We start from the raw sequence: 21,833 nt of genomic DNA, 5'->3' as shown, positions 1-21,833 counted from the left end.
TAGCACTGTTGCCTCGTACCACTAGGACAAGGGTTTGAGTCTCTGCCATGACTCCATGTGTGTGGAGTTTGCACACTCTCCCCATGTTGTCGTGGGGTTTCCTACGGGTACTCCGGTTTCCCCCCACGGTCCAAAAACATGCACATGAGTGAATGGTGCGTGAGTGTGCCCTGGGATCGGTTCCCAAAGCCCCAGTGACCCTGAAAATGACAAGTGGTTACAGAAAATGGATGGATGGAGTTAATGCAACACGTGTGGCTCTACTTGAATGCAGCCTCTGGTAGATTTTCTCAGTCCTAAGTTGCTGCTGTAGCCTGCTGTGAAGTGCCTGATGTTAAAATGTGCAAAGTGATAGCCGGCCTTCCTCATCCTAGTTCCCTGTCCTTAAAAGTGATCTGATACCTTGCATTCATCCATATCTGTTGGTGTGGCCACATGGGACATAATATCATGGGAGGGTCACACACATACAACCAAACAGTAAAACCTCATACCTGCAGGAATTCATTCAGTTCGACCTGCCCGTTTTTGTTTAGGTCGACTTCGTTAAGAATTTCGTGCAGCATGTTCTCGTCAATCTGGATGCTGATGCTCTGGGGAGAGGAAGTGAGGTACTGTCACGCACAGACTTCTGGGAAATGCAGTCAGAGACAATACCGTTTCCAAAGGACACAAACGCTGCTTATTCGCTGTGAAACGTGCACACACGCTGGCAGATGTAAGAGTGCATTCATCTGACTTGGAGAAGCTTGACCACAGGGCCAAGGTAATCTGGACTTCCGGTTGTATTTTTTTATGTGGTTGTATTATTTAAATATCAAGCCACATAATGAGGTCACTGTCATCGTGCTTTTCTCTATTTGAGATCAGAGCCCCCCAGACGAGCCCCATAGCAAACCTCCAGCTCAATGAAATCTGACTGACCGACACGCGGGACCCCAGGATGAGTCTGGCCCAGTGCACAGGGAACACATGGCGTAAGATGGAATCATCAGCCTGAAATGAGCTTGGCTGTGTTAACAGCCCAGCGCTTGTGTCGTCTGGCTTCCCACACCGGGGAGCGGGATAATCCCACGCACCCCCCGCCACCGAAGGCCCTGGCGGCCCTTAAGCTCATCTGTTTGTGCGCATTATCACCAAGTAATCCCAACCCCCCCCCGGGACCCTCGGCGGGGAGGGAGAAACCCGCTGTCATGGTTACTGTGCTCCGCCGTCCTCTGGACGCCGGGCTGCTACGAGAAGGTGAGACGGAGAGGAGTCTCAAGGAGCTCCTCTAGTAAACATCCTCTAGTAAACATCCTCTAGTAAGCAACCAGAAGCTTCCTCAGTAAAAGACAGAGACCAAGGGAAAAAACTCACCTCCAGGACCTGCTGAACATCCACAGTGGTGATAAACCCCTTACTTCCTTTGTCAAACTTGTGGAACCTTTTCCCGTACCTGCAGATCGTGAATAAAGTTTGATATTATCAATGTATTCGAGTTAATAACAAGCCCAGAGGAGCATCTCGACCCTCCGACGCAGAGCCCTACTCACCGTTCCACCTCTTCGGGTGTGAGGCTGATCTCGGACGTGTTGGTTAGCTGCTCCCAGCGAGCCTTGTAGCCCATCTCCTGGTACAGGAATTCTCTGGCAGCTTCCAACTCTTTCTAAGGGAGGGGGGGCGGGTGTAGAGTCCAGAAACAGAGCAATTCTCAGGGTGCAAAAACTGATCATTCACTGGATTCACACCTTCAAGAGCCATGATTATTGGCTTCATATCTCAAGCTATTCCAAATTGAATTCCTGTAAATATTACACTCAGCTGTTCATATCAACCTGTTACTTATTTTTTATTATCGCTAATATTGATAATTTGTACATCGTGCACTTCATATTAATATATTTAAATATAAACTTGAAACTACTTTAGTAAGTGAGCAGTACATTAGTATTCAGCTCAAATATTTCTCTAAGGTTCAAGAGAAGGACCCATCTGGGGGTCAGGGCATGTCGAGGTCCACTGGGATTTACACCCATGCTTACAAAGAGATCTGTGCTTGGGGAAGGTTTGATTACCCCCAAGCGATAAGCCCAGCAGGAGAATCTGAGAAGGGCGGAGACCTTCAGGAATCAGAAGCCGATGCAGTGGCTTCAGGGAGCTACGTCGCTATTTATAGAGGGGGATTTGCCGGACAGGAAGTCCACCATAGACATAAAGGGGGATTTGCCGGACAGGAAGTCCACCATAGACATAAAGGGGGATTTGCCGGACAGGAAGTCCACCATAGACATAAAGGTAGGAATAGGCTGCCCACGCCGCATGGATTCTCAGAGCTGCGGGCCTTTTGTTCCAAGCACAATACAGCGAACGTGTAAACTGCCCTCTTAAAGCAACAATTCATTTAAAAGTCTATTCAACAGTGGGCCTCATTACATCCAGTAGCCTCTTCCCCTGTTTCCTAGATAGCTTGTTCCAGTCAGTGTGGGGTCACCCTGCCGCACGCTCAGCGCTCTCTACCGTCTTAGAAGGACCCCATCTCGAGGTCTGCTATAAAGGTCCCACTAAACGTTCGTACATAGGCCTCGTTAAAACCGGATGTATGGATACTCTGGTTGGCATGGGGCAGATGCTGGGGGCCCGGCGAGCCGGTGGTACCTGCTTCTTCTGCTCATTCCAGCCAAGCCGCTTCCCCATGATGTCCACGATGCGAGGCAGGGCCTGCTCAGCCGCCTGCACGTTCAGGAAGCCCAGACGCGTGCGGCGGGCGATGACGTCGATGGCCGTGAGGGCGTACTGCTGCACCGCGTAGTGCACCTGGGCGGCCAGAAGGTGTCACGGACTTTAACGTTCACTGTTAACACCGTGGGTGACACGTGTGGCGTGTGGTGTTTGCAGGAGTGAGCTGCCGCAGATGCCCACCTCACTCTCGATGTAGGGGAACTCCGAAACCAGCCGCTTGCCCACTATGGGCCACCTCTGCCCGGTGACCCGGGCAATTTTCGCCACCTCGAAGGCCTTTCCTCCGTATGTTGAGGCAAGGTGCTTGGCAACCTGGTATTGGAGAGTACGTGCAGCTGAAAGCAGAGCCTGGGTGACTGGGTGGGTGGGTGGGTAGGTGGGGGGGGGGGGTCCTTAAGCATACCGTCTGCCAGGCCGAATCGATAGGCTGATGCCACGGCTGCAATGCGCCGCGTGACTGAACTTAACGAAGAGTAACCAACTTCACTTCCAATAGCTGTGCTACTTTTTCTTGCTAAAGGTCAAGTGCTGTCAAAGATATCAGCATATTGACCTTTTTAAACAATCCGGAAACATCCAGATCATAGCTGAGCCTCCCTTTATGGCTCTTGTTCGGCGTGGGGTTAAAAGTCTCTCCCGGAGATGGTGTTGTCAGCATCCCCGTCTCCTGCTCACTGTTCCCTGTTTACCTGCCACTACGGGGCCCATTCGCATCCTGGAGAGCCAAGTGTCATCAAGGATTGAAAGTACTGATCCAATTAAGAGGTTTTTTTTGCACTGAAACAACTTAGCAAATTTATGCCACTGATGGGTGGGCCTGGGGGGCGGCAACGCATGAGAAAGTATCAGATATAAAGGTTGTGATTCCCAACAAAATTCTCTGACTGCCCCCTCAACACAAATCAGCCTAGTGTCGGGTCCAATGGGGTGGCAAGTGTATCAAAGCCTATGTAAGGGGCCAGGGAGAGGATCTTTTGGATCTAAGGGGCCAGGGAGAGGATCATTTGGATCTAAGGGACCAGGGAGAGGATCTTATGCATCTAATGGGGCCAGGGAGAAGATCTTTTGGATCTAAGGGACTAGGGAGAGGATCTTATGCATCTAAGGGGCCAGGGAGAGGATCATTTGGATCTAAGGGACCAGCGAGAGGATCTTTTGGATCTAAGGGACTAGGGAGAGGATCTTATGCATCTAAGGGGCAAGGGAGAGGATCATTTGGATCTAAGGGACCAGGGAGAGGATCTTATGCATCTAATGGGGCCAGGGAGAAGATCTTTTGGATCTAAGGGACCAGGGAGAGGATCTTTTGGATCTAAGGGACCAGGGAGAGGATGTTTTGCATCTAAGAGACTAGGGAGAGGATTGTTTGGATCTAATTTAAAATTTGGGTCATAGGGTTCTTGCTTGGACTGAAATACTGTTTTATGAACCATTTGGTTTGGCTGTAAGGCTGCACTGGACTCACCTCCACCTCCAATCCATAGTCCTGGACCAGTCGAATGTACAGGGTGGGGCTCCAGTCTTTCCCGCCCTCCAGCAAAAGGCCCACGGTTCTGCACGGCCCAGCCTGCAGATTGTGGGCCCTGATTGCCACGTCCAGCGTTTCCTCAGCCATGGAGCGGTACGTCGTCCATTTTCCGCCTCGGGGGGGCAAACAGGCTCGTTATGCTCCCTGACTGTGCACATTGCAGGAGTACAGCTCTAGTATGTCACTATTTAATTTTCTTCCTTACCAACATTTACTTAATAACAAAACAGCCATTGCATTTGCTATGTTTGCCGTTTTTGCTCCTACTTGTGTTTTTTCAGATACAAGTCATTTGAATTTCTTAGCATTAAAAATACCAAAGTATCTTCCCTACCTGCTATAGTGACCAGCCCACTTTCGCTGATGTTCACGATGTGGTTGCGGCAGATGGACTGAGTGTCCTTAGAGCTGGGGTCTGTTACCAGTGGACGGATACCGCTCCAGGCGGCCAGAACATCCCCTCGTCTCACTGTGTGAGTGTGAAACAGGACAGAGCTGTATTGGGTGTCTGTGAGTGGGGGGCGGGGCCATGTAGCCCAGCAGCAACTTCCCATTGGCTGTGAGTTATTGACTGATTCTCTAAACCAGCGGTGCGCAATCTTAATCGCAAAGGGCCGGTGCGTATCCGGGTTTTTGCTGCAACTCCCTAATTAGATTCGTAATTAGAGGACTGATTGGCTGAAGAGTCCTCACACCTGGGTTTGAAGAGCTGACCTAAAGGTTACCCCAAAAACCTGCATACACACTGACCCTTTGAGGATAAGATTGCCCCCCCCCTGATCTAATACAACATCAGCTGAGTAATCCTGACGTGCAGAATGGCCAAAGCTCATTTTTATTATTTTGAGGTTAATGGCAACGCAGACATCTTAGAAGTACCCTCTCTGAGAATTCGTGGTCTGAAAAAATAAATTAAGTGGTTTATTTAAATGCATTAGCATAAAGGTAATTTCACTGAGCAGGGGGGCATGTGCAGTGCACACTGGCGGAGACAGCTCACTGCAGCTCCATGCGGACACATGCAGCAGACGGCCTGTTTACCTTCGACGTCAGGGCTCAGGTAACTGCGGATCTCCCTCAGGATGAAGTTGATGTCCTCCTCCACTGGGACAGGGTGGGCTGTGACCTCGGTGGGGGTGTCTGTCGTCCCGGCGATCGTCATCTTCTCCCAGGGCAGGAAGAAGATGACGCGGCCGTCGCTGGTGGCTGGGTCTAGGAGCCCCATGCTCTCTGGGCTGGGGGGGTGGGAGATTATTCACTCCCTCCTCTGCAGGAGAGTTTGACTGGGCAGACCAGGGGCTGTCAAGCTCCTTTCTGAGTCTAAGTGACTTGCTCTTTAGCACTAATTTACTCAGATCACATGATTAACATTGCAGAATTGTTACTCAATGCATTACAGATCCTTCGGGTTGGTGGGTGGTTACCAATAATAGCCTGGGATGACGATGTGCACCCCTGCGCTGGGCTGACAGATGTTGTGGGTGCTCTGGTCATCCATCTTCCGCAGCGAGTCGGTGAACGGCCCCGTGGCGTTGATGACACACTTTGCTCGCACGTCAAACTCCTGTCCTGGGTGTGAAGTGCATGGAGGAAATGGAGGAAATGGTCACGTGACCCCAGACAGACTGCAAACGGTGCACAAAATACAAAAAATAAGCAACTAAAAGCTATGTTGCGTGCAAATGTACGAGAGCTCAGATATGCTGGGAGATCAAAGTCCCTGACAGCTGGCTCCATCCAGCCCTCTACAGTGCGGCATTTTAGTCGCGTAGGCGACTAAGAATCGGTGCACGTAAATTACAAAAAGCATCCCCTCACATGTGTGCGAACTGAACTGAGCAATAACATTATACCACTAGCTGTAGTTCTTTTTTGTAAAGCTACAATGAATTGACTAGTAACTGTTAAGTAGGTTAGAACTGCTATTCCCAGGATGCATCACACTGGTAAACGGCCCAGTACTCAGCATTTGAAACAAAGTAATTGGTACTCATGCTCAACAAAACAACTACCACTGCAATAGACACACTGCATGATGCTTCCCTGAACACTGGAATGGCTTAATGGTAGCAGCTGATTAAAAATGAAATCAATTTAAATCTGGGCGATATCTTAAAAAAACAATATATGATATTTTCATTTTAAAGTATTGCGATAAACAATAATACATCGTCCCCCCACCCATCCACACACAACCAAATAAGCACGCAGGGTAAACAGCCACTTTAGATCAATAGTCACAGCTCTACATTAATTTAGGCAATTCTATGTTTTAAGATGCAAATATAAAACCCTGAACGTGATGGCTGGGGGGGCGTGTAGGAAAATACATGAAAAATTATGTATTTTCATGGATCGATAAGGGACACGGAATTTTATTTTTGAATAGGGGGCAGCGTGCACACCACCTCAGTCAAGCTTTTCAAAGTAACTAGTATCTTATGATTTTGGCTTTAGCCCCTAAATGAAAGAATCTGAAAAGTAAGGAAATTGTAGCTAAGCTAGCAAGACTGCTAGCAGTGTCTTTATCTTGTAAGGGAATTAACAATGATAAGCTCTAGTTGGGTTCAACCACGCTCATAAACTGGGCAGCTTGAAATCCCCAGCAGGAAGTTGCACTTGATTGGCCGACTTCAAAGCAGACATTGGTAATGTGACCAGGTTTAACTTCCCAAATTATAAGAGCGGCAGACGCATTATTACCGCAACGGGCGATGCTTGCAAGAGACTGCACTGTGCAACAAAGTGTGGTGTGAGAGTGAGAGAGAAAGTGAGAGACAGTGAGAGCCAGTGAGAGACAATGAGAGACAGTGAGTGTGTGTGTGTTTTCACTCATGGCCGCCTGTCTGCTCGTAGTGTTCGTGAGCATGTTTAGTCGAGACGGCTCCTTTTGTGTCTTAAGATGAACTGGCTGATTAGCGCCTTGTTTTGAATACAGTTATAAACCCAAATTATTATCCGATTTATCAATTTAATAAAATTGTTGGTTAGTTAATGCCGTAAGTGTCGGCACCTTTATTGAACCTCATGGAATAGTGTGTTACTGAATTCCGTTAAATTGTAAATTGTAAAGAGCCAGGGGTGGAGCTAGAACTACAGGTAGGAACCAAGATGGGGACATACTGGGGGTGGAGCTAGAACTACAGGTAGGAACCAAGATGGGGACATACTGGGGGTGGAGCCAGGATTACAGGGAGGAGCCAAGGTGGGGAGATACTGGGGGCGGAGCCAGGATTACAGGGAGGAGCCAAGGTGGGGAGATACTGGGGGTGGAGACAAGGGCGGAGCCAGGATTACAGGGAGGAGCCAAGTCAGGGAGGGGCCAGTGTAGAGTCCGTCTACCTGTGATCACGTCCCTGCAGCGCGCCCCACACACCCTCTGCTTCCCCGTCTGGCTGTCCACCCCCTTCAGCAGATGCACCACCTCCGTGTAATTAGCCGTGATGGCGCCGTGTCTGGCAGCGGTGAGAGCAATGGCCAGGTTCATCCGAGAGTCATTGTGTTGCCCTAAAGTGAGAGAGAGCAGGTGGGAGTTAACACGCTCCCAGGTGTCATGGGCAGCCAGGGGGGCCTGGATGCATAGGGAAAAGGACCAGGTCATGGGGGTGGGGGGGTCCAGTCATGGGAATCATTCAATCAACAGGCTGAAATTTTTTGGAAGCTGGAATGGAAACATTTCAAAGGATTTAGACAAAAAGTGTAAAAATCTCCTTTTGCACATTAGGCAAGCTGTTCCCATTCAGTGTAGGATATTGCTGGTTGTAGAGCCTCCTACAAAGAAATTCCTTTCTGAACAGCATCTGGTTTCGGATGCAAAATAAGTCTGTGCTCTTACTCATGGTGGAAGGGGGTCTGAGTGCCGAATGAAAATCAGCCAGGGGCCCGACGGCTGGTGGGGCCCTCACTAATGCGATCGCGCGCTCAGAGCCTGTCTGCCGGCCCGAGGAGCTGAACTAAAGGCCACTTATTAAGGATTAATTATATATGCTGGTATAGTCACAGCAGGCCTGTGTTAGAGAGACACGGGACCCTGAGAATCCGGTGTGGCCACTGATGTCAAGCTGTGCCCAGAGTACAGGGCTCTCAAGTGAATTTCAGTCATTACATAAGCCATTACTAATTTCTAATTATCATAAAAATATATAGAAATCACATATAATAGTTTTTTCATCTATTAGTCAATAACCATGCCAGTTGAACATAATTAACATAAAGATATTACTGCTACATACAGTCTTATCAGCACTATTAGACAGAACATGTAATTATTCTTACTGATATCATCATCATCACTGCTGTAAAATCAGTATGCAGCACCGGTCTCGGGAGGTCCTGGGAGGCGGGGTCTTTGGTAGTGACGTCTGTGCTCACCCCCCCCCCCCCCCAGCTATACTATACTGCTGACAGGGGTATGGTCAAAGAGAAAAGCCAAATGTGAACCGTGTCATAACTTTTCAGATAAAATCCTAATTATTTTGCCAGATGGACACAGTACCGGCCAGAAGATGTAAAGCGCAGTTCTGTGTGCGATTGGTCTGCCTGCGCAGACGTGGGACTGCCTGCGCAGACGTGGGACTGCCTGCGCAGACGTGGAACTGCCAGTGGAGAATCAGGGACTTTTTGACTATTAAATAATTAAGCATTTTAATTCTGCCACAAACAATGCACACTGTCAGGGACTGGAAGTATAGGTTAATTCCATCCATCCATTTTCCAAACCGCTTATCCTACTGGGTCGCGGGGGGTCCGGAGCCTATCCCAGAAGCAATGGGCATGAGGCAGGGAACAACCCAGGATGGGGGGCCAGCCCATCGCAGGGCACACTCACACACCATTCACACACACATGCACACCTATGGGCAATTTAGTAACTCCAATTAACCTCAGCATGTTTTTGGACTGTGGGGGGAAACCGGAGGAAACCCCACGACGACATGGGGAGAACATGCAAACTCCACACACATGTGACCCAGGTGGAGACTCGAACTCAGGACACAGAGGTGTGAAGCAACAGTGCTAACCACTGCACCACCATGCCACCCCGTATAGGTTAATTGACAATTAAAAAATATTTTAGAAATATACTTCCTTAATTAGACATTAAAACGTGGCTTAAATATAGAAAAACAGACAGATTCTTAGTAGAGATGCATCAAAGTCACAACTAAAGTCAGGATTCGATGACTGTTCTGCATTTTGACCTTCAGCCTGACGGGTCAGAGTCCTGATGCAGAAGCTCTCGTGCTGCTCGTCTTACCGTCATAGTAGACGATGGCCCCCACCAGCTTGTCCCGCTTCAGCATGGGGAAGAGCTCCAGAGCCCGGGACTTGCTGAGAACATAGCTGCTCTTCAGGCAATGGGCTCCGGCCACCAGGTCGTACATCTTTATCCCAGCCCAGTAGTATGGAATCTGCCACCACCTTATGAAAACACAGAGCGCCGTAAGTACTGTAACAGCAGGACAGCTATAATCAATCCATGCATCTTCCAAGACAAACATGACTACTGCATATTCTGACAGTTCAAGCCATTTCTTTTGTTCATAATAATCGTCATGCCAATAGAGGCCTTTTTGTAATTCTACTGGACAAAGAGGGTAATTCTCACAAGCAGAGATGCATGTTGGCTTCCTGATGCATGTAGGGGGAATCTGCGCCTGTCTGCACAGGCTGTGCCCTGTGTGTGTGTGTGTTTCTGTGTGTCTGGATGGAGAACAGGCCTCCCACTGGAGGTCCCCACGTCCACCCCTGCGGGTTCTCCTTTGGTACCAAACCACAGATTTAAATATCAGAAGAAAAAGCAGAAATGTCGTGGACAATTAAAAGTGACATCCCAGATGCCTGGCGGCTTGAGTGGAGCGCCGAGGTGGAGGTCGGGGGCACGGTGAGCAGGCAGGAGGCTGACGGGGCCCACAGCTTCAAACCTGCTTCTCTACCAGGGTGCTGCCCCAGGTCAACAAGAACATGCCGAACATCTACATCTGGTTTTATTTTAAGGGTCGGCTTCGTCTACCAGTTGGTGCCTCTATGTTCTAACACAGCTTGGAGTGACAGGCGATCCTGGACTTACGAGTAGACAGGGAGCATGATGGGTAGAGGAGCTGACAAGTGGGGAGCTATCTCCAGCAGGTTGGCACGTTCATGGAGGGCCTCCTTCACCATCAGGTACTGGAAGACAAATGGGAAACGTGACTGATGACTATTAAATGATTGATGCCTATGGAGGTGTTTCATGGCTGGATTGCATCTTGGCGGCATCTGGGAAACATTGCAATCAGTACCTCAGCCTTTAGACCAGATCCCACCATGCTGGTACTTCTCTAGATAATATCTTGCATCCATAGATGTTCACTTTACATCAGCACCTCTCCCTGACATTCACAGCAGGTATCTCAGCCCTAAATAATCACTATGGTGGAGTCAATCTTCAAATCATTTTTCATTTAAGGGTACGACCCACAGCCTACAGACAACGTGTGTGCAAACTGTACTACATCACCTACCCACCGCACACGACGGCAGGCAGGATTAACCCGAAAAGCTCAATTAGAGGCCACACAGGTTTTGTGGAATTTTAGAAATAACAGCTTGATACTGACAGGTCAAAAAATACCAACAGAGTTTGGTAGCACAGAGACCTATAAAAAGAAGCATTCTGCATTGTCAAATATTCTGTTACTTAGATCAGGGGGGGGGCAATCTTATCCGCAAAGGGCCGGCGTGTATGCGGGTTTTTGGGGTAACCTTTAGGTCAGCTGTTCAAACCCAGGTGTGAGGACTCTTCAGCCAATCAGTCCTCTAATCAGTCATCTAATTAGGGAGTTGCAGCGAAAAGCCGGATACGCACCGGCCCTTTACGGATAAGATTGGCCACCCCTGGCTCAGATGATAATTGTTGTGAGAATGTAGTGATTCAACAGCAGCTTCCGTTAAAGCTTCCTTTAATATCCTATAATTTGATTCCAGATTTTCGGTTATCAGGAGTTCATTATTTATTGCCACACTCATCATTTGATTCACGCCACCCAATCCATGTCAGGGACGGCACTTTCAGCTAGGAGAGGATTTGTAAACTAAACTATTTCAAAAGAACCTTGTGGATGTTTCCCAGAAGCAGCTTACATAGTTGGAACCATTCAGTTGCATGGTCCAGCTACGCAAGTTGCTAACTTAGCAAATATACTTTCGGGAAACGCACCCAAGAATTCCACTTGAGGCAAGCACTGAGTTCTTGCTGTGTGCTGATTGGTCAGTCTCCTATAATCATGCATGTGGTACTAAAGCTAATGTGAAACAGCTGGATGAGTCTGTCAACCAAGGAAACAAACCAGCGAACACGCAAGAAGGACTGAACAGTTCAGCCAAGCACAGGAGCGTGTTTTAATGTAGTTTGTAAAATCTAAAGTCACTCAAAGTGTCCTTCCTGACATGAATTACGTGGTAACCTTACTCACAGACACATAACAGGCATCGGATGGCTGACTGCTGGTTTGAGGAGGGACTTAACAAAGTCATGTCTTATAGGAGGAATAAAGTGCAGCTGATTCCCTCCCTCAGTGACAAAACCGATTTTCTCCACAGATAGGGACTGCTGGACACAATCAGCCAATGGCGTGGCCCAGGCCCACGCTGTGTTGGGGGCTGTAGGCCTCTCAATTTGCTCAAAGAAGGCCTGCTAGCTGACCCAGCAACTCAAAGGCCTCCATAAATAGTAACACTTATCCTCAAAGAGCAATTGTTTCCTTCTTCTCCTAACCACTGAACTTCATTACTCAAAGAACTGATATTTCAAATTGTACATCATTCTAAGAACAGCAATTTCTGGAACTATCTAGCATAACAAGCTTTGGCCCTCAAGAACTTCCAATTGTCTGCTACCTGCAGCGTGATCCTATTGGTTAATCATGTCACATGTTTGCTTGTTCTGGCCCAGAAGCCCATACTTCACTGCGAAGCTGCTGACAATGCAGCCCAACGTTCTGCAAATGCAGTAATTGGCCTCCCCTGCATCTCACCTTTAAGACCCAGACAGTGTCCATATAGCTGGAGGAAACAGGCCGTGAAAAACAAGGGGTTACAGTAATGAGATGCCCCAGGAACGGTGAAATATAACAGAAAATTGTGACATTTTAAGCTGCAGGTTGCCAAGAAAAGCCCATTTGGTTTCCTTAGCAATATGCAGACAAAAAGAAGGATGGACTTGGTGCATGCGGTGTTAAACCATAATTCTCCAGATTCATCTGCACACCCTGTCTTCTGGCATGGAAGCCCCCCTCTACAGTACCTGCAAGTCACAGAACTCCCAACAACTTGTGGAAATCCTTGAGAAGCATTCTAGGGGAAAAATCCCCGAGATACATCCTGAGGGGGGTGTGTGTGTGTGGGGGGGGGGGTGTGGTTTGGCAGTGACGGAGGCAAGACCCTCTTTGGAAGAAAAATGAGAGCAGGGAGAAAATAAAGCAATATGACCAGACGGAGGAGGAATTCCACGCATCAGTGTCAGCCGCACAGGAAAAATGGTGCATTTACCTGTTCGTAATCGAGTTTCATGATGGCTTTCTGGAGGTACCTGACTCCCCCGTGGATAAGCTTGGTGCTGCGGCTGCTGGTCCCGGATGAGAAATCGCTGCGCTCCACCAGGGCCGTTTTAAGATCTGGGGGTGGGGGGGGATGCGGGGGGGCAATCAGGCCGATGGATCAGCAACAGGCTGATGTTTGGGGGCCTCACTGCACGCAGTAGAGATTGCCCCTATTATGGATCCCCGACTCCCATAACATCAGGCATAAAGACATGCATAATGCATCGAGGGACCTCATGCTGTCTTTTAAGAAAAGACTGATTATCTGCGCAACAAAAGACAAAACTCCAGCAAAGGCAATATCTCAAAAATATCACAGTTCCCAAGCAGTTCCCCCGTTCTAGACTTTCCCAGGCTCATATGAAACAGACACGCAGAATGAGCCTATGATTTACATTATATATGCAAGACTTGGGAAAAATATGTTATAAGTATACATTAAAGTGTATGAAACTACAGGGCAGTTCTGAAGTTTATACATTATAAGTGTATAAAACTACAGGGCAGTTCTGAAGTATTATATACATTATAAATGTATGAAACTACAGGGCAGTTCTGAAGTATTATATACATTATAAGTGTATATAACTAAAGGGCAGTTCTAAAGTGTTATATACATTATAAGTGTATGAAACTACAGGGCAATTCTGAAGTATTATATACATTATAAGTGTATATAACTAAAGGGCAGTTCTAAAGTGTTATATACATTATAAGTGTATGAAACTACAGGGCAATTCTGAAGTATTATATACATTATAAGTATATGATACTACAGGGCAGTTCTGAAGTATATACATTATAAGTGTATGAGTCTACAGGGCAGTTCATGTAGTATTATATCCATTATTTGTCTTTGAAACTACAGGGCAGTTCATGTAGTATTATATCCATTATTTGTCTTTGAAACTACAGGGCAGTTCTGTAGTATTATGCACATTATAAGTGTATGGAACTACAGGGCAGTTCTGAAGTATTTTTCCCACAAAAAAACAAATCAAAATCAAAACAAATAACATGGAAATAGACCTTACAAAGCAGAACTTCTATGCCTTTTTTATAGGATGTATTAATTTCATGCCATTTAACGCCACAATATATGGCAAACAGGACAGAACATAGCGTCACAAGTGGCCAGGTAATTTTCCTTGATAACCAGAATCTTTTGAGTCTGCATCAACTGTGTCGTACCCCAAACAAAAAAAAAACATTACGACAAACAAAAGGTACAGGCAGTGCAGTTATGCAGAAATGAAGATGGACTGAGGACAAATGTTCTCTCGACAAAACCATAGAGCAGCTACAGGCCAAGGAACCCAAGCCAAGCTGAAGGACAAAGGCGTGTCAGGTAGAGTAACCGAGGAGCTCAGCCAATGCCGGCGGCAAGCTTACTCCGGGTGACAGCGTCCAAGGCGCACCCAGAGCCGGTGGCCCCTCCCCCGACGACGAGGACGTCGAACTCCTCCGTGTTCTGCAGCGCTGCCAGCTGAGCCGCACGGGACGGCAGCTCATCCAGGCAGGGCAGGTCCACCAGCCCCGCAGCCTGCACGCGTGCCAGTCGACCCTGCGCCATTAGAGCAGGCAAAACCGCCCCCAAGGTCATTAACATACGACTCCAGGGGGCGAGGAGCATTCAAAAAAAATGTCATTCCAGAACTCTCCATATTTTGCAGGACAGATAAAAAAACCCCCCAAAATCATGCATTATATGTGGAGTAATATAATGACCCAGCCACCCAAATAAAAAATACAAATATAAATTACATGCTAGTTCATTTTACACCCATCATGCAGTGCTTTTCATGCATATTCATTCAAACCACCCCCCCATGCTGCATGCTTGTTTATCCTGAATGATCATGTGCACAGTTACGCCGCATAACGACCGCGTCAAACCGACACGCGCAGCTTTAATTCACACCTACAGAGCGAGGCGCAGTATTATCGTGCAAACCGGGAAATACCGCCGCATGTCAGATAAATACTGCGAATGAAGGAAACAGACTGTTGGATTTTGCTTTGTACCAAATGAAAATAAACGCGGGATGAGGGACGCTGATGCTAAGAGCCCATAAAAATGACCGGCAATAGCCCTTACATCCTGTATATCAATTAACAAATTGCTTAAGAAAATAAGTGCATAAACCGGCATGACAGGTAAATGACGGATGAGTCTGTTACAGGCCAGATACAAAGGGAGGATTCTATGCCAATTAGAGGACATGGGAGAAACCTGTTAAAATGTCAACAATAATGAAATCATCTAGTATTTAACATTCAGTCTGAATGATCCCCCCCCCGCCCCCCCCACCGCATCTTCTCCAAGCTGGTACTCCATTAGACTTGCAAATTTATGAATGGAACCTATTAGCAATTTAGACTGTAGTCGCAAACAAGATTTAATAATTAGTGTCTGTTTCTAAGGATGTGCAAATTTAAACTGCGGGCAACTGGGACCTGAGCCGGCCTCGTAATCAGGTTAACAAGAATGTAAGACTGTTACGGCCAATGTCAGGCATCCGGTAAGGCTTTCCCCGCGTGTCAGACGTGCCTCGACAGACGGACAGACATGCAGCTGATATTGCAATGTTGGCGATGCCGGCGATACTGCAAAGTTAGACGCTTGCATGCTGCATGAATGGCTACCATTAATTTACTGGAGATATTGCTTACCGGCTGAGGCTTCGGGGAGATGATGCATTAATAAAATAATAAACAAAACAAACAGGTAGAGAAAGGAAAACAAAGAATGACATTAATACAAGGCCTCATGTTCTTTCTGAAAGGTCAGCTCCGGACAGTGGTGTCTCGAGGTATGAGAGACGAAGCTGTATTTAGTACAAAACAGGATTTTCCAGAGAGACCGACTTTTTTATTATTTAGGTCATTTTGAAATATAAAACCGGTTTAAAGAGAATTTTCATATTATCAGTCATTAGTGAAGTATTTTCACAATTGTGCTTCTTTGTATGCTACAGCAAATGATGTTTTTTTTTATCTATACAGGATGGTCTGTGTGCCCCCTGGTCTATCTGTAGAATGCATGTCTTTAAAAGTGTTTGGGTATTTTTTGTTTTGTCCTTTTGGGCTTAATGGTTTGGTTTGTCCTTTTGGGCTGTCTTTCTGCTTAATTGAGTAAGAGATCAAACAAAATATCGCCATAGTAACCGTATTCTACCATGCTATTATACATCCATTCTGGGGGTTTCTTTCAAGTACTGATTCTAATGAAGCATTATTATCATTATTATTATTATTATTATAGAGAAAATGGCTTTCAATGGATCTGAATAAACTACAGAAATGGGAAATCTATTAATCTTCCGTGGTTTTCATTTGCTCCTTATTAGTCCACTTAATCGGATCCATCTTGTTGCCCCTAATGTTTAAAAAGAGAGCGAGAGAGAGAGAGAGAGAGAGAGAGATTCTAGCCTTACATTTCTAATGTCAATTTAAGGAGGTATGAAGAAAATTGTTTCCATGGCGTGTAGGAATGCAATGTACACATAATGTCCTGCTTGAATGTTTAGCGTAAATTGACAATTAAACTGTGGCAATACACTCAGTGAATTAGGGAACTGTGAATTCCACACTAACTATCTGGCATACGCATGTCTGGGTGTTGTGCAAGGGCTTCTGTCAGGCAGAGATGCACTAACATTGTGAGATGCTTCTAGAGGGGCCACTGACATGCCAGGAGGCTGAGACAGGACCCCAGTGATTGGCTGAGTGAACAGGAAGAGGCCAGCTGACACGATCTCATTGGTGGATGCCCACGCAGAACAGGCCACCCACTTGACACTTGGCCTGAGAAGTCGGTATCCTTAACCATTTATCTAACAGCTGCCAAACAATAAACTCATCAGACCGGCTGTTCTTCATCCTCTGACTGCACCTACGGTAAAGGCCATTTTCTCCGAGGACGGAGATAAACATACTGGGTGCTTAATGTGCGCTGTATTGCTGAGACTGTGTGCGGTTCTCATGGTGATTTCAGATGCTTTCCTGGAGCTTACGGTACAAGGAGAGCACTGAGAGTGGGATTTAAGAGCAGCTTTTCTTATTTCACATGAACACAAAGATCTCCTGTGGCCACTAGGCAGTATAATTTTCATGCACAAAAAACTACAGGTGAAGGTAAAAAAAAAGTTTCTTCTCCAGTCTAAGTGCCGCAGAAGTGCATTCCAAAGTCATGAGCAGACACGATCAGGAGGGCACGCACGGCAGGTACCTGGCCAGCGGGGTGCTCACGTGCCAGGGCGTGTCGCAGGGATAAGATTTAATGCAAGATGGCCGACGCTTTGGGAGGATCCACTGCGCGGAGAACCAGCTCAGCAGAAATCTGCTCTCTTTGCCAGCACCAAATATAGATGCGTGTTTTTTGTTTTTTAATTACTCTTATCTATCTAAATGTGCACTCTCATGACTGGAGGAGGTGTGTAAATTCAGATGGTTGAGGGACAGTCGTACAGCCAATAAGATCAAGAAGTCAACTCAACATCTTTTCGGGGCATCGCTTGTGAATGCAGCCGATTGTTTGACTGTAACATGTATTCGCTGATCAGGTAATCAAGCAGACAGGACAATATAGCAGAAGAGGAAAAAACACGATAATAAAACGATAATAAACTGCTGCAATGCACAAGGTGTGCTGTGTGTTACAGAGCGCGTTCTTCTGTGGCATTGCAGTGCTGGAACAGGAGTCGTATCTGTGACAGAAATAGCGATGGGGGTGCGCGACAACACGCTGGTGTCTAAAAACACAGCAAAAACCTTAACCTTTTCTCTCCCCATCTGTCTTCACTGAACCTGCTGACACGTGCCCCGCACTGCCCTCGCCGCGTAATAATTACACAGTGAAATTCCACAATGGCGGACGCGCTGACATTTCAGCCGCTCACCTGCTTCCTCCTGTACTGTGACAGCTGTGACAAGCTGAAGGCGGCAGCCAGGACCCCACCCCCGATGAGGGCCGTCCGCCGCACTGCCTTTCGGAAGGCCATGTTTTCTCCTGCGGAGAGAAGAGGGAGCCGCTCTTCTGATGAAGGAACAGCGAGAACCAGATTCCTGTTACATGTTATACATAGTTATAAAAATCCACCTTTCCTGACAGACAGCCAGTCTGAACATGTTTCAAACAGCATGTTCTGAGTCATACATGCAGAATTATGCACACATCCACCAGAATTTTATAAACGATTATCCAGTACAAGAACGTATTCCAGGTACCAAAAGCCACAAGGTAAGATCCTGAAAATCCATCGTATGGCATACACTCACTGTCACTAAGCAGACATCACCAGGAGATGTTTTGAACCAGTTTGAACCAAGTCACACACAGTTTGGGCTTTTTGGGACCTGCAGTGAGGGGCTGCCCACCCTGCATCTGGGCGCCTCTTCCCTGCATTACTCACTGGAGTGACCAAAGAGAGAACTAGTGAAAAACAAAGTCTAAGTGAGATATACCAAAGGAAAGAACTTCATCTAGCAGTACCAAGCTGACCATTTGAAAATGGAAGTCAACAACAGTAAGCATTAAGGGTCAGTGATACAGGTAGGTAAGCAGAGATGTTCGCAGAAGTCAAGATGTGGTTGAAAGTTGTGAGGGACCAGATGGAGGTGCGTAGGTGGGCATTTCCCATTCTGGTCCTCGGGACCCACAGTCGGTCCGTGCTTTTGCTCCCTTCCAGCTCCCTGCCAGACAGTCCACATGGGGAGCCACAGGAACCGCCTGTGGGTCCCTGAGGACCAGATTGGAAAACCAGCTAATTTTGTGGCATTTCACAGAAGAAACATGCACAAACGTGGAAGAACATGCAGACTGAAGCGGGGAATGAAACCAGCAATCCTGGAGGTTTGTGGCTCAGGTTAAGTCTTAACATTTTCCTGTGCATGTACGGTAACGATGCATTGCTTCATATGCCAGTATCAGTCTCTTATCATGATACAAAAGATTAAAACTGGGACGATTATTATCGTTTTGCAAACATCGATATTTGCTGTTCTTCATTATTGCGCATATCAAAAAAACAGTTATGCAAGTTAGCTACGTAGTGGACGTGTGAGTCTGTGCTCTGGGGCAGACGCAAACGCTGCTGCAAGGGTACATCATGTCTAAACTGGTGAAGCAGCAATGCCGTGATTTATATATGGAGGTTAAAGGTCAGGCTTAATAAAAGATACACAACTGCCGATAGTGACGTGATTTAGGACTCACTACGGTTCATGTTTCGGTTTATAGGCATGTTTAGCCTACATGCAAGTTCCTCAGTGAGGAAAAATACATCAGGCTAAACGACGACCTGAACAAACACAAATTAAGTTTTGTAACAGCTGAAAACACGATAATACCAATATCTATGAAGTGAGTGGAGGTTAATTAATCTATGCACATTTCTACGATAATTTTAAAACTATATTATCGGCTATTGCTCTGGGTTTAATTGATAAATAGGCCTGTTTATTTCAAAGCAATATCATATTTAAATGTTTTACAGTATGGATTTGGGATAGATACTGAGGTATCAAAGTTGGTATGAGTATTGAAGTTAGAATTTCAGTATCGATGCATGTCTAATGTAGCTAAGTATTCCTGTAATTGTGCAGCCAGAACAATGAGGTGACATGAGTTAGTGCAGCTGCTACTCCTGCAGTGTAAAGGCTGCCGGTTGTCACTTTGTGCCTTGACCAGACCCGTTTAGCACAGTGACAAAGCGTTCCCTCTAATTTACACAGAAGGGAAAGCATTCATCTCACCTGGCCTGGTTTCTCACCTGAGGGAAGCCCCGCCCCTGCTCACCGCCCCTCCTCCCCCAGCTGTGTTTGCAGACACAGCCAATCACAGAACAGCACACATGCCTGAGAGCATAAAACATTCTGAGACAAACTCTCACACCACTGCTCGATATCACAACCACAATGGAACACTGGGGCAACATCACAGCAATATAAATTTGCATGTAGCGTGAACTTAAAAAGACCTAGCATCGTTATCATCCAGGGGCAGTTCGACCACATTCTCCGTGGAATCTCCGCAAGCTGAAACACATCCTACAGTAACAAATCGTTAACACAGCAACAGTGTCTTAAACAAATAACAACAGTGCGGAGCATGAATTTGCGAAATCGATCAATTCTGCTATGTCAATTATTATAATAAAACTTAGACTACTTTGGATAATTTCCATGGTAATAAATTTATTTTAATTAGCCCTAATATTATATAAATTATTGCAATGGTGGTCTTGACCAGCATTAATCGAAATGCCCCCACTGCTCTGACACCACCTTCACAAGTTAGACTTGATTCATTTATAAACTGTAAGCCTACCGGATTATATGCAGAAAAGTTTTTCCACATAAGAAACCTACTGAGTTATTACTAACGCCAGCACCAATTACATTGCATTACTGCGGTTCATGAACATTCATGAGCGCCTGACGTAAAAGCGCGCAGCCGCGGATGTGGACGCGACTCGCGTTCCCGTTTTTTGGACGGAGATAGTTCCTCTTCAGCGCAGCTCCCTCGTCTTCCTATCTCACACTTGCTAGTTATTACTCGCTAACAGCGCAATACGTGTAGGCGTGTTAAAATGATGAACTGCTCTCGGCCTCCGAAGTGCAGCCGTTAAAGTGACACTGGTACGTTGGTATTTTAAGCTTAGAAGCAGAGAAAGATGGAAAGAAGAGGCAATGCCTTAGAGGAGAGACTATAATTAAGGTTTTCCAAATTAACTGAGCACAATAATTCCGCCGCAGCTGCAATTTTTATATGTCCAAAAATCATGTTATGCTGCTATTTGAACTGTTGACATTATTCCCTTTTGTTAAAAGGCTGTTTGGCACTGAAGCTGTCAATCTGAATTCGCTTGATGTTTTAGCGCTCTCAAGTACGCAACTTAACAGCCATCCAGGTTACTGTCTGTTCATAAGGCGTTGGACGCCTTAATGACCGGCATGAATGTTGCACCGTGGGTTCGTGAGGAACGTTGTTTCGTTTTACGGTGTACTGTGAGTTACATGGCTGAGATCACAATAAGGCTTTACAGGACTGGACTAAAATGCTTTCGTACGCCCGGAGGGGTCACTCCCGACCCCGCTTCCTTCACACCCTCCAGCACCAAAAACCTTTTTTTTGCCATTCGACAAACCTCTGTCCCACCAGGAAGCACCATCTACGCTCACAAACTGTACAAAGCAGGTATAAGAGTATTAGAAGTTTGTCTACTTTGAATATCCGTTATTGGTAAAGTAATATCACTTACAATTTCTTCAAGAAAGAGAAACTGAATTGTTTTTTATGAAATGCTTCAGAACGTGCATAGACAGATATGCACAATATTTCCATATTACCCATCGACTTTCATCATTTACTACACTCGACATAACCCAGTGAAGTCGGACTACATGCACTTAATTCGTACGATCATTTAGGAATAGACGATATAGATGGTCAAACATACTCATGGGTGCTCCACGCTCAAGACACGCCAAAGTTAGGTAACCAGTTACGTACAGTTTCCGCGATGGATGCATTTTTCTTGTTTAAATGCACTCATTTTAAAAGTGATATTCGCCGACATTCATTGCAAATTACATTTCAAAGTAGTTATACATACTGACTTACAGATTTTATTTTTCTCGTTTAGCGCCGTAGTTTTGCCACTTCCCATTAATGCTTTAATGCACTCAGATTACAACGGGACTACAGCGGGGAACACGGAAGTGGAGTCACGTGACGCGAAGGCAGCCTACTCGGTTTACGGAGCAGGAATGCGGTCCAGCCGCGCGCTGCCATGAGGGTTCTCATCTCGGTAGATGCTTTAGTTAACCGTGCTCATAAACAATTTTATCCATCGACCTTTAAAAGCAAACAGCATTTACTTTAATATTCATTTTTTCCTTGGTAGAACGTAACTTTACGACGTCACTTGTCTATTTATGAGCGATCTACACAATGAAGTTACAAGCGTTTATGGTTTCATCTGTCACTAGTTTACGGAAAC

At 46.3% G+C, this 21,833-nt stretch overlaps 1 protein-coding gene across 3 annotated transcripts in view; it reads right to left on the bottom strand.

Moving 5' to 3' along the window:
• LOC125710224 (glycerol-3-phosphate dehydrogenase, mitochondrial-like) overlaps window positions 1–21,551 on the bottom strand; it is a 31,158-nt gene extending 9,607 nt beyond the window's left edge. The window contains exons 1-16 of one of the 3 annotated variants that reach the window (XM_048979749.1): window positions 21,455–21,551; window positions 17,730–17,839; window positions 14,221–14,392; window positions 12,779–12,903; window positions 10,320–10,417; window positions 9,507–9,670; window positions 7,592–7,756; window positions 5,674–5,818; window positions 5,291–5,484; window positions 4,584–4,718; window positions 4,187–4,362; window positions 2,902–3,033; window positions 2,638–2,796; window positions 1,536–1,648; window positions 1,360–1,438; window positions 495–593 (exon numbers count right to left, since the gene is read on the bottom strand). In XM_048979749.1, coding sequence (XP_048835706.1) covers window positions 495–593; window positions 1,360–1,438; window positions 1,536–1,648; window positions 2,638–2,796; window positions 2,902–3,033; window positions 4,187–4,362; window positions 4,584–4,718; window positions 5,291–5,484; window positions 5,674–5,818; window positions 7,592–7,756; window positions 9,507–9,670; window positions 10,320–10,417; window positions 12,779–12,903; window positions 14,221–14,392; window positions 17,730–17,831 — 2,058 coding nt within the window. In that variant the 5' untranslated portion in view covers window positions 17,832–17,839; window positions 21,455–21,551. Of the gene's footprint in view, window positions 1–494; window positions 594–1,359; window positions 1,439–1,535; window positions 1,649–2,637; window positions 2,797–2,901; window positions 3,034–4,186; window positions 4,363–4,583; window positions 4,719–5,290; window positions 5,485–5,673; window positions 5,819–7,591; window positions 7,757–9,506; window positions 9,671–10,319; window positions 10,418–12,778; window positions 12,904–14,220; window positions 14,393–15,501; window positions 17,710–17,729; window positions 17,867–21,454 lie in introns of those variants that run through there. The other 2 variants (XM_048979748.1, XM_048979750.1) reach the window with 2 other exon arrangements.
• Between the last annotated feature and the right edge of the window lie 282 nt (window positions 21,552–21,833).

This window comes from Brienomyrus brachyistius, chromosome 16 (assembly GCF_023856365.1).
Source record: "Brienomyrus brachyistius isolate T26 chromosome 16, BBRACH_0.4, whole genome shotgun sequence".
NCBI classification, from domain to species: domain Eukaryota; kingdom Metazoa; phylum Chordata; class Actinopteri; order Osteoglossiformes; family Mormyridae; genus Brienomyrus; species Brienomyrus brachyistius.
The sequence above is the reverse complement of the archived record's forward strand: the minus strand, read 5'-3'. Positions and strand labels throughout refer to the sequence as shown.